At 46.7% G+C, this 15,243-nt stretch overlaps 1 protein-coding gene across 2 annotated transcripts in view; it reads right to left on the bottom strand.

Annotated features, from left to right (window-relative positions):
• Positions 1–15,243, bottom strand: part of Oscp1 (organic solute carrier partner 1) — a 28,041-nt gene that overhangs the window by 8,090 nt on the left and 4,708 nt on the right. The window contains exons 2-5 of one of the 2 annotated variants that reach the window (XM_021200576.2): positions 14,308–14,337; positions 5,903–6,057; positions 2,743–2,910; positions 2,239–2,319 (exon numbers count right to left, since the gene is read on the bottom strand). In XM_021200576.2, coding sequence (XP_021056235.1) covers positions 2,239–2,319; positions 2,743–2,910; positions 5,903–6,057; positions 14,308–14,337 — 434 coding nt within the window. The remainder of the gene's footprint in view (positions 1–2,238; positions 2,320–2,742; positions 2,911–5,902; positions 6,058–14,307; positions 14,338–15,243) is intronic. The other variant, XM_021200577.2, reaches the window with a different exon arrangement.

The raw sequence follows: 15,243 nt of genomic DNA, 5'->3' as shown, positions 1-15,243 counted from the left end.
ACCCCCTTTTCTTCATGGGCCTGCTGCAAACCTGTCTTGGGGTAGAGGGGTGGAGGGGAGAGAGAGAGAGAGAGAGAGAGAGAGAGAGAGAGAGAGAGAGAGAGAGAGAGAGAGAGAGAGAAGCAGATGTGGTTGGTGTCACTGTGAGAGGAGGGTGCTCAGAGTCCCGCTGCCATGGGGCCCTGTCCCTCCAAGGAGACACTCAGGACAAACACCCTATCTCAGAAGACAAGATGGAAGGCTGGCCGTGGTGGTGCACGCCTTTAATCCCAGTGTTCAGAAGGCAGAGGCAGGTGAATCTCTGTGAAGTTAAGGCTTGAGTTTGATGTGTAGCTGAAGAGGATGGTGGGCCGAGGTGGTTGTAACTAACTCCTGAGGAACCTAAATGGAACTGGTCTTAGTGCAGCCTCTGTCCAGGGCCCCAGGAACAGGTCATGGTGCCTCATGTGGTTTCATAATAAAGAAAGCTTGGAACTGGACACACAGTTTTGTATTTCCTCTGGGTTAAAAAAAAAAAGAAGCAAGAGTTCTTGATGCAGATCTGTGTTTTCTTGATTTAGTTGGTTTTGCTAACAAATCTAAAAACCATCAAGACTATTTTGAAAACAGAAAATTTGTATAGGCAATCACAAATTGCAGCTGAACAGAAACACTGCGGACCAGACATGGAAGCCAGCCCAGCTGTGCAGATCACTGGCAGAGCAATGCCAAGCAGTGTGATTCATCACCACCCTCTGCAGCCCTCCCCTCCCAGGGGTGGAGGGGAGGAGCTATAGCTAAGGATGACCTTGAACTCCGTCCCTCTGGCCTCTGCCTCCCGGGAGGAAGGGAACACAGGTACTACCAGGACTAGCTGCGATCTTGATGTTTCCTTGTCTGCCCATTTAGCAACTAAAGCTCAATATATTTAGTGGCATAATACATTTCAGTGATTTTACTACAGAATTATGATTAGCATGCCTTTTCACTACAATGAATTTTATCTCCTCAAAACTGAGAGATCAATGTGGCTGCTAATATTACTATAATCCATAAAATATGCCTAAATATGCACGGTCCTAGTAATACCGCTGAGTAGAATTTTCATTATATTCAAATTGATTTTTAAATCGGCTGCACAACTTAATCTTGCTTGTACTTTCCTAATTTTATATTTTCAAGCATGAACATTAGAGATCTTAGTCTATATTCATATTGATCTTGCTCCATCAATAGCAAATACAATGAAATTATTTATTAGTATTAAAAATAAAATTGGCATTAGAGCTGAAATCTATTTGTCGTTCCTGCCCTTGGAAGGGAAATACACTCCTGAGTGCTGGGATTAAAGGCGTGCGCCACCACTGCCAGGCTGGAAGTGTGTTTTTTTAAAGTTAGGGTATAGAACTGTTTGGTGTAGGCATGGCACAATGAGAGAGGAGCATTTACAGGACAACAGGTAGCGAGAACTGCATGCAGGGTAAGGATTAGCTCAGGGGCAGGGAACTTGCTTAGCATACACAGGGACTTGGTCAGGGTCCGAGAAACTGGAAGAGCTAATGTGTCAGCTGCCGAGAGAGAAAAGAAGATCCAAAGGAAGGAAGAGCAAACCCTACATGCCCTTTAGAAACAGCTGGGCAAATCGAGGCCGGAGAATCGCTGCCATCAACACTGGTTCTGAGCCAAGTGAGCGGTGGAGAGGAAGTGTCCTCAACAGAAACCAGAGTCGGGGAAACTTGGCTCTCAGGCAATAGTTTAGTGGCAGACATGGAATTATAGGCCCAATGGGCCTGGTCATATGCATTTCAGCAAGCAGATGGGTGGGTGAAGGCAGGGGCAGGAAGGCTCAGAGATAGGTGGAGGAAAGGTTGACAAGAAAGTTGGAAAGCCAGGTTAGGGGAGCATCACACAGAGCAGGAGGGCAGCCATGTGACAGTGTCTGATGCTGGGACATTGAGGATGAAGCTTGAGAAAAACTTCATAGCCACATGAGTGCGCTGACAACAAGCTCTTATGTAGATGCAAGGGATGAGCCCACGTTTCAAAGAAGCTCAAAGGAGCTTGGGGTGGGGTGGGGGATGGCTTAAATCGATCAAGTGACCTCTTATAGTCACAAGTTCCAAGCATGGTGAGCACCACCGCTGGGCAAAATCCCGTTCCTGGTCTGCTCAGATGACTGACTGATGGTCAGGGCAGCAGCCACCAGGGTCAGGGGTGGGGGTGGGAGTGGGGGTGGGGGTGGGGGTTCCAGGCACTTACTCGGATATGCAGGTCTTGGAAGAAGATAAGCAGTGTCTGCCGGATCAGCTGGAACTCCCCTGCAGAGAGATTCCCATATACCTGCCAAGGCAAAGCAGAAAGAAGGAAGCATTGCACTTCCCACCATGGGCTGAGTTGTGGGGACAGGCAGGGGTGGGGTGCTCAGGGGTGGGAGACTCAGATATTCGGGGACTTTGGCAGCAACAGTGTCAGCACCCTCCGGGGGCAGGAGGGGGGCTCTATTCTCCACAGCTGAGCAGAGGTGCACTCCCAACACCCTTTCAGAGGGAAGAAAGCTCTCTGTTGCTGTTTTCCCCCCACAAAGGCTACAGCAGGGAACATAAGGTGATAACCGCCATGGCAGTTACAACATAGGCAGCTGTGGGATTTCAGAATGTTCTAAAAGAGTGGCAAGCTTTGACCCTGACCTTGCAACCATAGAATCTGCTGGGTCTTAGTTGACTGAGAACAAGGGTTGTGGCAGGGAGATGGAGGGGGACTTACTTCTGACAGCTGCCGGAAGGTCTCGTTCACCTGATGTATGACGGTGGGAGAGTCTTGGACCAAACCCTTGATGGCATCTAAGTGGTTGAAAGTGACCAGCAGCACATCCTTGGGGCGTGGACACAGCAGCACTTGATATTTGAAAGCCATGGTCATCAGGTCGTAGAGCTGTCAACCCACACACAGAATAGATGGGGGTCATAAAAGCAGATCAGAAGCTGAGCAGAGCCATTTTGGGAAAGCAGCCACGGGCTTGCTACCCAGCTCAGGTGACCACATGGGTTGTCCCCAAAGCCAGAGCATGTCTGAGGATGCGAGGGGCGATGCTGGTAACTCAGCTAAAACAACAGGGGTAGCCAGAAGGTCCCTGGGCCAACAGTAGTTTCTGGTCATCCTGTCTTCCTGATGGGACACACATGAAACCGCATTGGCTGCTGTGCGGTCTGGACTAAGCACTAGGCCTGGGAGGAGCTGGAATCCTGATCCCCTTCCTCAGCCTGCCCACTTGGTAGTGAGAAGATGGACTCAGGATGAGATAACTTCCAAAGGAAACAACGGGCGGTAAGGGCTCAGTGAAAGCTGGTGTGTCTCATGCAGGCCTCTAGTACTAGCAGCAACACATATGTGCTGATTATTCTGTGTGCTCATTATCTAGTGTTAGTCTTCATGACTTTTAAAACAAAGTTCACAGGCTAGAGAGATGGCTCAGTGGTTAAGAGCACCGACTGCTCTTCCAAAGGTTCTGAGTTCAAATCCCAGCAACCGCATGGTGGCTCACAATCATCCGTAATGAGATCTGACGCCCTCTTCTCATGCATCTGAAGACAGCTACAGTGTACTTAGATATAATAATAAATAAATCTTTAAAAAAAACCCAACAAAGTTCACATAGTGGAGCAAGTGGAAAAGTCATTATCCTTATTTAGGTCTAACTTAATACTTGTCTGGAGTCCATGAACTTGGGGCCTGGGGTTGGCTCAGTTGGTGGAGCTTTCCTAGAGCAGAAAGCTCTGAGCTGGAGTCCTAGCACAAGCCCAGGCGTGGTTGTGCAGGTCACCGTTTGGGAGGTGGAGACAGCAGGATCACAAGTTCAAGATCATCTTTAGCTTCATAGTGAGCTGGAGACTGTCCTGAGCTACCTAAGACCCTATCTAAAAGAGCAATCGCATTAGTTTAGTTTCTCCCCAATCTCCTAGATTTTTATGTGTAGATGTGTGTCTGTGGAGGCAAGAGGTCAGCTCCCAGTGTCATCCTTAGGACTACCATCTTTTGAGACAGGGTCTTTCATTGGCCTGGAGCTCACCAGTTTGGCTTGGCTGGCTACCTAGTAAGCTGCAGACATCTTCCCGCCTCCGTTTCCCAGTGCCAGACTTATGAATGTGTGGCACTATGGCCAGCATTTGGTTCTGAGGATCGAACTCTTGCTCTTGTGTCTGTGAGGCAAGCATGGTGACTGAGTCTTTTCCCCAACCCTAAGGCCCCCTGCTGTGCTGCAGGATCCCCTCCAGAACAAACAGGATACTGGACTGCCAGCTTCTTCTGGTTCCTCTTGGCTGTAATGGTTTAGTTGACTCTCCTCGTTGGTCACACTGACATTTGATTTTACATTTGAATTTCATTTATGTGTGTTCATGTGTATGCATGAGTGTGTGTGTGCGTATGTGTGTGTGTGTATGTGTGTGTGCAGATGAAGTGGAAGCTGAAGAGGGTGTCTGATATCCACGAGCTGGAGTTTACAGCCATCGTGAGCCATCCCACACGGTGCTGAAAACATAGCTCTAGACCTCTGAAAAAGCAACAAGTGCACTGAGCCGCTGAGCCGACCTGCTGAGCCGCTGAGCCGCTAAGCCCCATCTCGATGGTTCCAAATATTGGTGCTCTGGTTTGCATTTTGCAGCATGCCAATGCTACGTGTCTCACATTTTTCTTGTGGTTAGAATGGGGCTATGGGCTTTGGGGAGGAAGACCACAGGTGATGTACCATTTTCTTCACAGCATGCAGGAAATGGAATGTCAGTATCCCCTGAGACCCCTGGCCACCTGCTGAGAAGTATCTGCACCAGAAGTCTTCTCCCTCACCCCCATGGCAGGAGGGCCTCTCCTTCTGCCCTCAGAGTCTCCCTCCTGGGGGCGGGGCAGGTAGCAAAAACGATTCATAATTCCTCTGAACAGTTTTGTATGTCCTCTTCTGTTCGGTTATGTGGAATGATTCTTTTAAAAAATCAGAGTGCTGCAGGGGCCTATTCAGTGGTTAGGAACACTTGCCACTCTTGCAGAGGACCTAGGTTTGGTTCCCAGCACCCACGACCACCTCTAAGCCCTGCTTCGAGGGTTGAGATGCCCTCTTCTGGCCTCTGCAGTCACTGCACACATGATGCACAAACATATACGCAAAATACTCATACACATAAAACAGAAGAGTAAATAAAGGGAGTACTCTAATAATTTGTTTTCCAAAGACATAGATATGTTCATATAAGTAAAGGCTGAATATTTAAAAATATGCCTTAAAAATGCCTTGTTTTCTCCATGGCAGAACTGAAATTTATTGTATGAGGTAGTTTAAGGTTTTTCCTTTTATAACATTATTATTATTATTATGATGATGTTCTTTTGAGACAAAGTTTCTCTGTGTAGTCTTGGCTGTCCTGGAACTCACTCTGTAGACCAGGCTGGCCTCAGACTCCCAGAGATCCATCTGCCGCTGCCTCCTAAGTGCTAGGATCAAGGATGTGGGCTACCACAGCATAGCTAAAACCTAAGTATTAAGGTATATTTATTGCTTATATTAATGGGTTTCACTGTGACATTTGCATATATGTGCATTGTGCTTTGGTCACACTGGTTTTCCAAACTGCCTTTTCTTACTGTCCCCCTAAGAGGTAAAGTCTGGGAGGTTGAGTACTTGAACCCAGGCAGCACATGTTCAGGGTTGTAAGTAGGATATGAACAGCAGGGTTGCCTTCGGGCAGGTGAGACACAACAGAGGCTGGGTACAGACACCTCCCGAGATCCTTGCCACCTGACAACTGACTGCAGCTCGTGTTTACTCTTGCTCCTTTCCTAAGACACCATTGCATACGACACCCGGGTTGACCCCATCTAGGGGCATCCACGACAGGTGCTCCAGCAGCAGCTGACCAGGTGGCAGCCTGCTCACCTTATCCATGCTGGGCTGGTTCAGTCGCATGATGGAGGCATGAGCCAGGCGGTCATACACAGTCCGCAAGGCCTTCTTGGAGTACAGCTCCTGGGGTTTGAACAGCTCGTCCATGAACTTCCTGTTGAACATGGTTGAAATGATGTCGTTCAGAACTGTAGAGACAGGGGAGAATGCAGATGAGCAATGAAGGGACCAGAAGAAGCCTTGTTTACGGGCGCTCTCTGTCTATGAACGGGAACTAGGTGTAGACAGGGCTGAGATATGGACTGCTTGCTGGAATCAGCCCCTTGGAAAGAAGCCCAGGTATTCAACCGGAAACAGGACTCAGGAGTGCTGTATGACACTGAGGGCAACGGCCACAATGACAGTATTGAAGAAGATTATGCTTTACATGTTACACACTTTACAGACATCTTAAAAGAGAAATACCACCCATCACCTTCATAAGGAAAAATCTTTCTTTAAAAAAAAAAAAAAGAACTGTTTAGCTGGGCAGTGGTGGCACACACCTTTAATACCAGCACTCGGGAGACAGAGGCAGAGGCAGAAGCAGAGGCAGAGGCAGAGGCAGAGGCAGAGGCAGAGGCAGAGGCAGAGNAGGCAGAGGCAGAGGCAGAGGCAGAGGCAGAGGCAGAGGCAGAGGCAGAGGCAGAGGCAGAGGCAGAGGCAGAGGCAGGCCTCTTTAAGGTTGAGGCCGCCTGGTCAGTAGAGTGACTTTCAGGCCAGTAAGTGTTATATGATGAGACCCTGTCTGAAAAAAAAAATAAATAAAAATAAAGATAAAAGAAATAGATGAATTTCATTATTAGTTTGAGTAGGAGTGTGTCTGAGGTGCCGTGTGGTATGTGGATGTGACAGGAAGACTTTGTGGTGCTGTTTCTTTCCTTCCAACATTTCCATGACTTGTGGGCATCAGACTCGGGTTGGCAGGCTGTGGGCACAGCAAGCCTTTCATCCAATGAACCATCTCACTGGCCCTTTTACAACATACACTCTACATCATTATTTGTGCGTGTGTGTGTGTGTGTGTGTGTGTGTGTGTGTGTGTGCGCGCGATGGGTGCTATTTCTCTTTTAAGCAGTCAAAACCATTTTTCACTTCAAATTAAACTTCACGCGTCAAACAATGGTGATTTATTTTCGTAACAAACAGTTTGTAGAAATGGACAGGCTGCCCACTGGTTAGCAATGACAGTGTCTCCAATGCTTCTACAGAACATGCCGTTCACTTTGCTCCACGTTAGCATGCCCTAACCAACCACTCTTTGACCTATGCTATTGATCTCACAGCACGGAAACAGATCCCATCCTGTGGGATGGTGAAACCTCCACCCGTGGAGAGCTTAGGACTTGTCCAGACCACAGTGGCCCCAGCTCTGCTCTCGCAGATAGTTGGAATGACTCAGCTAAGTACACTAGTGAAGGCATGAGGGGAGCTCTGGTATTAGGACAGCCGCAGGCACAGCTCTGGTATTTATTAGGACAGCCGCGGGCACAGCTCTGGTATTAGGATAGCCGCGGGTACAGACTGTTCTGGATGGTTTTTACATGGTTATTGTGGGGTGGGGTGGGAAGGTGCATGTGTGGAGGTCGGAGGACAGGTTGGGGACATTGCCTCTCCCCTGTCACCTCATGCCTACTGTTGTAGAGACTGAGCTCAGGGCGACAGGTTTGCTCGGCAGGCGTCTTCACCTGCTGAGCTATCTGCTGGCCACGGGTAGTCTTTAAAGTGATTTTTTTTTTAAAATACATGTCTGTGTGTCTGTGTGGGTGTATGTACAGGTGCCTCAGAGGCTAGAGGCCAGAGGGGTCAGAGGTCAGAGGGATCCAACCCCCTGCAGATGGAGTTAAAGGTGCTTGTAAGCCACCTGACATGGGTGATGGAACTGAAGCTGGGCCCTCTGTGATGGCAATGCATGCTCTAAACACTGAGCATATCCCTAGGCCTTCAGATTCTTCTTTTTTTAATTTATTTTTTTTTACTTTTTAAAAATATTTAATTTATATGAGTACACTGTAGCTGTCTTCAGACACACCAGAAGAGGGCATCAGATCCCACTATAGATGGTTGTGAGCCACCATGTGGTTGCTGGGAATGGAACTCAGGATCTCTGAAAGAGCAATCAGTGCTCTTAATCACTGAGCCATCTCTCCAACCCCACCTCCAGATTATTCTTAGCCAGTTATTTCAGTGTAAAGGGGAGAGTTTATGGCTATCAAGCATATATATTCCCAGACAACTGAATTAGTTATATAAAATATATTTTTATTATTTTAACTGTGTGTGTAGGCATGTTTGAGAGAGCATAGGCACCCACCCAACAGGAGACAGAAGGGCTGGGTCCCCTGAGGCTGAGTTCTAGGCAGTTGTGATCCACCTGATGGAACTGCTGTAGATTGAACTCGGGACCTCTAGAAGAGCAGCACACACGTGTGTACTCTTAACTTCTGAGCCATCGTTTCAGCCCCTCTCTTTTAGTGTTAATTCTGTGTTTTGTATCTGGGTCTGAGTGAACGCAGGTACGCAGGTGGCTGTGGAGGCAAATGAGGGCTTTAGATCCCTGTAGCTAGAGTTAGAGAAGGCATGACGCACACGGTGAGGGTGCTGGGGTCTCAGGGCCTCTGTGGGACAACATATATTCTTAGCTGCTGAGCCGTCCCAGCCTCTAAAGTGCCTTTTTTTTTTTTTTTTTTTTAGATTTACTTATTTATGTATGTGAGTGCACTGTAGCTATGATAATGGTTGTGAACCTTCATGTGGTTGCTGGGAACTGAATTTTTTAGGACCTCTGCTCACTTGCTTGTTCCAGCCCAAAGATTTATTTATTATTATACATAAGTACACTGTAGCTAACTTCAGACTCACCAGAAGAGGGCATCAGATCCCATTACAGATGGTTGTGAGCCACCATGTGGTTGTTGGGATTGAACTCAGGACCTTTGGAAGAGCAGTCAGTGCTTTTACCCACTAAGCCATCTCGCCAGCGCCTAAAATGAATTAATACGAGTGCTTATTTCTCCTCCTCCTCCTCCTCCTCCTTTTCCTTCTCTTCTTTTTCTTCATCTTTTGCTTTGTTTGGTTGTTTTTTAGGGACAGGGTTTCTCTGTGTAGCCTTGGCTATCCTGGAACTTGCTCTGTAGACTGCTTGCCTCTGCTCCCAAGTGCTGGGATTAAATGTGTGTACCATGACTGTCTGACATGAGTGATTATTTCCGAAAGATGGAAACTTCACTTCCCTTTGCTGAATGCCATGGAGGTGCTTGGTGACTGGCTCTGGGTAAACTTTTAAAGAATGAAGGTAACAAAAAGCGGGAATATTTATTAGTAGTTTTTTGTTTGTTTGTTTTTCAAGACAGGGTTTCTGTCCTGGAATTCACTTTGTAGACCAGGCTGGCCTCGAACTCAGAAATCTGCCTGCCTCTGCCTCCTGAATGCTGGGATTAAAGGCATGCGCCACCACGCCCAGCTTCCGCCTTGTCCTTCTTGATCAGGATGTAGCCCCAGCTGTTTCTTCATTGGCCATCATGGCCTGTGGCCCTCTGAAGCCATGAGCCCAATTTAACACTTTCTTTTATAAGCTGCCTTGGTCATGGTGCCTTACCACAGCAATGGAAAAGTAAGACACGAACACACATAGCCAGACTCCTATAGAATCCCTAAATTCACGCTTGACCTTTGGATTTTACTCTCGGTCGACTCTCTCCTGCTCCACAGACAGGAAGAATTAGACCCACAGCCAATGCAGGTGCCCTCACATCTGAGAGCTCCAGCTCAGCATGGCCAGATAACACTCCCTGCACGGGGAATGCTGAGGTACAGGGATCCTTCTGGCTTGGCTTCAGACAGATAAAGCAAGGATCTGAAATAGATTGAGTTTTCTAACTTTTTTCTCTCACCACAGCCTTTATGTAAAGTACAGAATCTGCAAGGAACAGATACGAATGGAAAGCCGCAGGGTCCCAAGAAAAGAAAAAGGGAAGAGTTGATGTAGGCCAGGGAAGAAGGAATCACGTTAAACCATTCCTTGTGTGCTGCGACTGGGTTAAAGCTTACAAAGAGCAGAGTCATTTCTCTAGGGTCTTAGAGCTCGCTCAGGATCCAGGAGAATAGCTTAGCCTCAAATAAATTGGTTTGAAAAGCGAGAAAAACCCCAAGGCGATTGTTACTGACTTGGGCAAAGGAAAAACAAAAAATGAAGCGTTTCCCCAGGGAAGTGCCACAGCTCTGCATCACCATGGCTCCTGCATCAGACCTAAGCATGTTCACTTGCTGAGAACCAAGGGCAATGAGGTCTGTCCCAGTGGGCACAGTAGGGCACACGTGAGCCCCCAGAGAAGAAATGGAAGTTTCTCAGCTGGGCCCTGCACCTTGCCCCCATTCACTCTACAGGAGAGTGTGGAGACAGACGTCTTTCCCTTCTCGGTTCGCTCTGTGTATCGCTTGGGCCAGGCAGGCATGCAGTATACCAGACACCAAGATGAACACCTCAGGGACACAGAGGAAGGAGCCATGCCCTGAGATTCGCACGGTACATGTTCACATCTGTGCACTAGGGTTACTAAGATGAACGCCTCAGGGACACAGAGGAAGGAGCTAGGCCGAGATCCGCACGGTACACGTTCACATCTGTGCACTAGGGTTGGTCGGACACCTGGGCTGCCTTTGGTACCAGGCACTTGGATTTCCTCATCTTTTTAAAATACAAAAATGAGGAAATTCGACTTGGTAACAGAAAATGGATTTCTTTATAGTTTGCCTACACCAGGGAGAAAGTCTACTTTCCCCTGTCTCTTCTGCAACATCACCATTTTATAGATGAGAAGAACAAAAGCCGTCAGGTCCCTATGCTAATTTAGCTGGGAGGTAAATGGCCAGAACTGTATGAAATCTCCTCTAAGGCAAGTTCCTCCTTCAGCTGATGCCAGGGCTGGGTAGTTTTCCTCCTCTGCACAGATCAGGACTTTGGGAAATCTGAGTGTTCTGAAGTCCACTGTCACTGTCAACACTGACAGCTGAAGAGGGGCACACTCGTCTCCAGCTAGGATCTCCCTTCCCCTGCCAGAACCAGGCTTCCACCCTTGCATTTGCTTCTGGCACTCAGGAGCTTTGCCTTCTTTCCATGAGGCAGTGTGGAGTGGGAGTCAGATTTGATTACAAAGAGGATGAACACAGGAAGGGAGGGGTCTTTCATGGGGACATCGGAAGGGCTGGTAACCGGGTAATCATCAGACAGACGACAAAGTCAGCGTCTTGGATTATTTTTGAACACTTACGTGAAAGTAAGCCCCAGCGATCTAATTACATACATGAAGAGCCCGCGAGATCCACACTTCACACCTGAAACTTTGCCAGGCGTCAAAGGATGGGCCAAAAATTGCTCAAGAGATGTGTCAAAAGATGGTTGTGAAATACAATAAAGGCAGCCTGGCACGTCAGTTGGGCTTCTCTCTGAACCTAGGCTGATGAAATAATTATCTTGATGAAAGCAATTCAGTTTCTATCAATTACCCCTGCTCCAAAACCACTTGTTTGTGGAATCACACGATGGAGCCAAGGTTACACGAGAGAAGTCAGGGAATGTTCTGCACATGCTTTGAATACAATGCTTTGAATCTCTACCCTATTCCTAAGACTCGACGTGAATTGCCTCATTTAAGGTCCAAGACAACTTTGAATTATCCTCATTCCCACATTCCACTGAAGAGGGAGATTTAATCTGAGAGAGTTTAAAATCCAAGCTGCTAATGATGGGGCTGAAATTAGAAAGGGCTCTGTCTCATTTTATCATTATTATTATTATTATTATTATTATTTTAGATTTAAGTACACTGTAGCTGTCTTCAGACACTCCAGAAGAGGGTGTCAGATTTTGTTACGGATGGTTATGAGTCACCATGTTCGTTGCTGGGATTTGAACTCCGGACCTTCGGAAGAGCGATCGGGTGCTCTTACCCACTGAGTCATTTCACCAGCCCCTTATTATTATTTTTTAAAGCATTATTTATTTGAGACAGAGTATATAGCCCTGGCTAATCTGGAACTCACTATGTAGACCAGGTTGGTTTTGAACCCTTAGACACCTGCCTGGTTCTGCCTCTCTAGTTTTAGTGTTAAGTATGCCCTAGAGGCTGAAGAGCTTCAGAGGGTAAGAGCACTGGCTGTGCTTGCTGAGGATGAGGGTTCAGTTCTCAGCACTTACTTGGTGGCTCACGGCCATCTGTTACTCAAGTTCCCGAGGACCAAATGCCCTCTCTTGACCTCTAGTGGCACCAGCATGAATATGGTACATGAGGAGAGCAATGGCTTTCCTTTGGTTCTGGCCTGAAAGGGTCAGAGCAGTTAACTAGGGGAAAGTTCAGGGGCTGTCCCTCCTGGAAGGGAGGGATGTCTTAACATAACTTTCTGTGAGTCAGTGTTTTTCCTTGTTCCTAGTTAAGAGTTAATATTTGCCAGAGAGGAGGATGTCCTTGGGACTGCTGATCAACAGTCCCTACTTCTGAAGAAGTTCTTATTATGAGAAAGTGAATCAAAATGATAATATTGTATGTTAAGTCTAACTGAGTAAAGGTGTTGTTTTTTGAGCAAAAACTGCAAAGTCATACCCCATGTTTATAAGCTGGAAAAATCAGTAAAGCTTTGCTACTTGCCACCAGAGCGGTAGTCCGTCTGTCTCTTTAAGGCGTTCCCGAAGCTGGTCTTCGTCAGGTACACACACATTCACCCAGGGAAAACACTCATACAGATAAAACTAAATCTATAAAGTGCACCACCACAGCCAGCCTAATTATTTCTAATTATTTTGTGTGTGTGTGTGTGTGTGTGTGTGTGTGTGTGTGTGTATAAATAGACGGGAGGACAACTTGCTAGGATCGGTTGTCTCCCACCATGTGGGTCCCAGAGATCAAACGCAGCTCGCCAGGTTTGGTAGCAAGTGCCTTTACCCGCCCGACCTATCAGTGGCTTTGTTTTTCTTCAGGGATAGCCGGATAGCGTCTCACTCTGTAGCCGTGATTGGCCTGGAACTATGTAGAGCAGACCGGCTTCAAACCTATAGGTCTGTCTGCCCCTACCTCCTAAGTGGTAAGGGAAAGTGTGGGCTACCACATTCTTCTTCACTCCCTATCCTGGGGTTATTTGTTTTAAATTGATTTCATAGCTGTTTTTGTTTTCTATAATATCACATTCTAAGTAGATGTCATTACAATTAGGACAGTATTTTCAGAGTCAAAAATATTATCTGCCATAATAATGTCAAGTTTATGTAATTATACTAAACTCTCTTTCAATAATAAAAGAAAACAAGCCTACACCTTTAAATTCAAAATCAGAGACACTGAAACGCTTTTAGTGGGCCTTTCATATTTATTTTATTTATTTATTTTTTAAAGATTTATTTATTTTACTTATTTATATGCATGCACTAGAGCTATCTTCAGACACACTGGAAGAGGGCATCAGATCCCATTACAGATGGTTGTGAGCCATGGTTGCTGGGATTTGAACTCAGGACCTCTGGAAGAACAGTCAGTGCTCTTACCTGCTGAGCCATCTCTCCAGCCCTCATATTTTAAATATACATATATTTTATGCACAAAAACCCCAAAAATATTAGCATATATTAATTCTGACAATAATTAATTTTGTTATGACGTTTTCACACATGTACATAATGCGACATGATCATATCTGGCCTCATTATGCTTTATGTATAATAAATATACATAACTGGTATATCTTGTGTGATAAGAGAATTTAAAATACTGAGGTTGGCGATGACGGGTGGAAACCATTCCCAGGTACCCAGGACATACTGCGAGCGGGAGAAGCCGAGGTCTTGTTCCGAGCAAGCCTCAACCGCTCCAGGTCTGCAGCTGACTGTGGGTGAGGGGAAACCAGACTTGACATGAGGCAACAGTGCATGCATGGCCCCATGCCTTCTGCCCACAGTCCTGGCAGCCATGCAGCCACATGCTTCCATCCTCCTCAGTTGCTCAACAGGTAACTGTGTGCGAAGGGGAACGAACGGCTCTGGAGGGCCACTCAGACCGCAGCAGACTCTTCCGTTACATCACAGTTTACGTCGTGTTTTAGGAGTGCCACAGTACTGAGGATGGGAGCTTCTGCCCCAGCTGCCTCTGAGAGCTTGGACGGTGGTGGGGCCAGGGTGGGAGTTGGGGGGAGCCCTCCACATGCAGTGTGGCCGCTCTGCCAGAGCCTGCTAGGCTTTCACCTTGTGCAATGGAGGAAAGGGTTCCAAAGTAAACTCAATGTCTCAGCCAAGGAACCTCACACCTATTTCTTGCTAGCAATACTTAAAGTGATCCTGCTTAAAAACCCACTGACAACCGACCGAGTGACCCTGTGAATGCAGACTGAATGCATGCAGCCCAGAAATGGCGTACCTCGTTTTCTGTCCACCTCTGTCCATTCATCTATATGAAGCATACAAAAAGAAAACACCAGTTCATGAAGCAAGAGCATTAGTCGCATGGAGGCTTTACCCACACTACATCCAGTTAACTGGCCTAACGAATTTTCTCTTTTATATTTGAAATAAATGGCTTATGTGCACGCTCCACCTTCGACCGGAAGCTTAAAAAATCTAAGAGTGGTAAAAACTAGATAAATGACCAATGGAAAAAAATTAGCAGATGAGGAAGCTAGCTACCTGTGGCTCCTTTTAGAAGGCTCCAGAAGTTATGTTCTCCCACACCGTAAGAAATACATTATGCCAGGTGTGCTGGCACATATCTTTAATCCCATTACTTGGGAGGCAGAGATAGGCAGATCTCTGTGAGTTCCAGGCCAGCCTGGTCTACACAGTTAGACACTGTCTCAAAAAATATGCATGCATATTATATATATATATATATACACACGCTTTCAACATTAGCTTTCCAAGAACACAGAAAAAAAGGAGTTTTCTTTTGTACAGCCTGAATCCCACCCCGAGCTGGGCCCTATGCTTTTTAGCAGGCAAGTGATGTACCACTGGTCTCTCCCCTAAGCCCTGAAGACCAAATTTTTTCCCTTTCTCCTTTCTTGGGTAGGAAGAGTTCAGTGGTTCAGTGCATGGGTTCCCTCCACTTCCTCTCTCCTAGCCCTTCCAATGAAGAGTGCTACACATATCTGCATGTGGAAAACATCTCACAACCGATGGCATTTTGGGCAACTATATTACCTGGAAATGATCTTTGAAGTACACTGAAATTATGCATGCCTTCGTCAAACACTGGCATTGCCTCGACATACAATATAAACAGCTCTTTTGAGACTAGTGGGTACCACTGCAAGGTCAAACACCCCTGGAAGTTCTCTCTCTCTCTCTCTCTCTCTCT

This window comes from Mus pahari, chromosome 6 (assembly GCF_900095145.1).
Source record: "Mus pahari chromosome 6, PAHARI_EIJ_v1.1, whole genome shotgun sequence".
In the NCBI taxonomy this organism is placed as follows: domain Eukaryota; kingdom Metazoa; phylum Chordata; class Mammalia; order Rodentia; family Muridae; genus Mus; species Mus pahari.
Note: the sequence above shows the minus strand (reverse complement) of the source record. Positions and strands in the feature narration are given on the sequence as shown.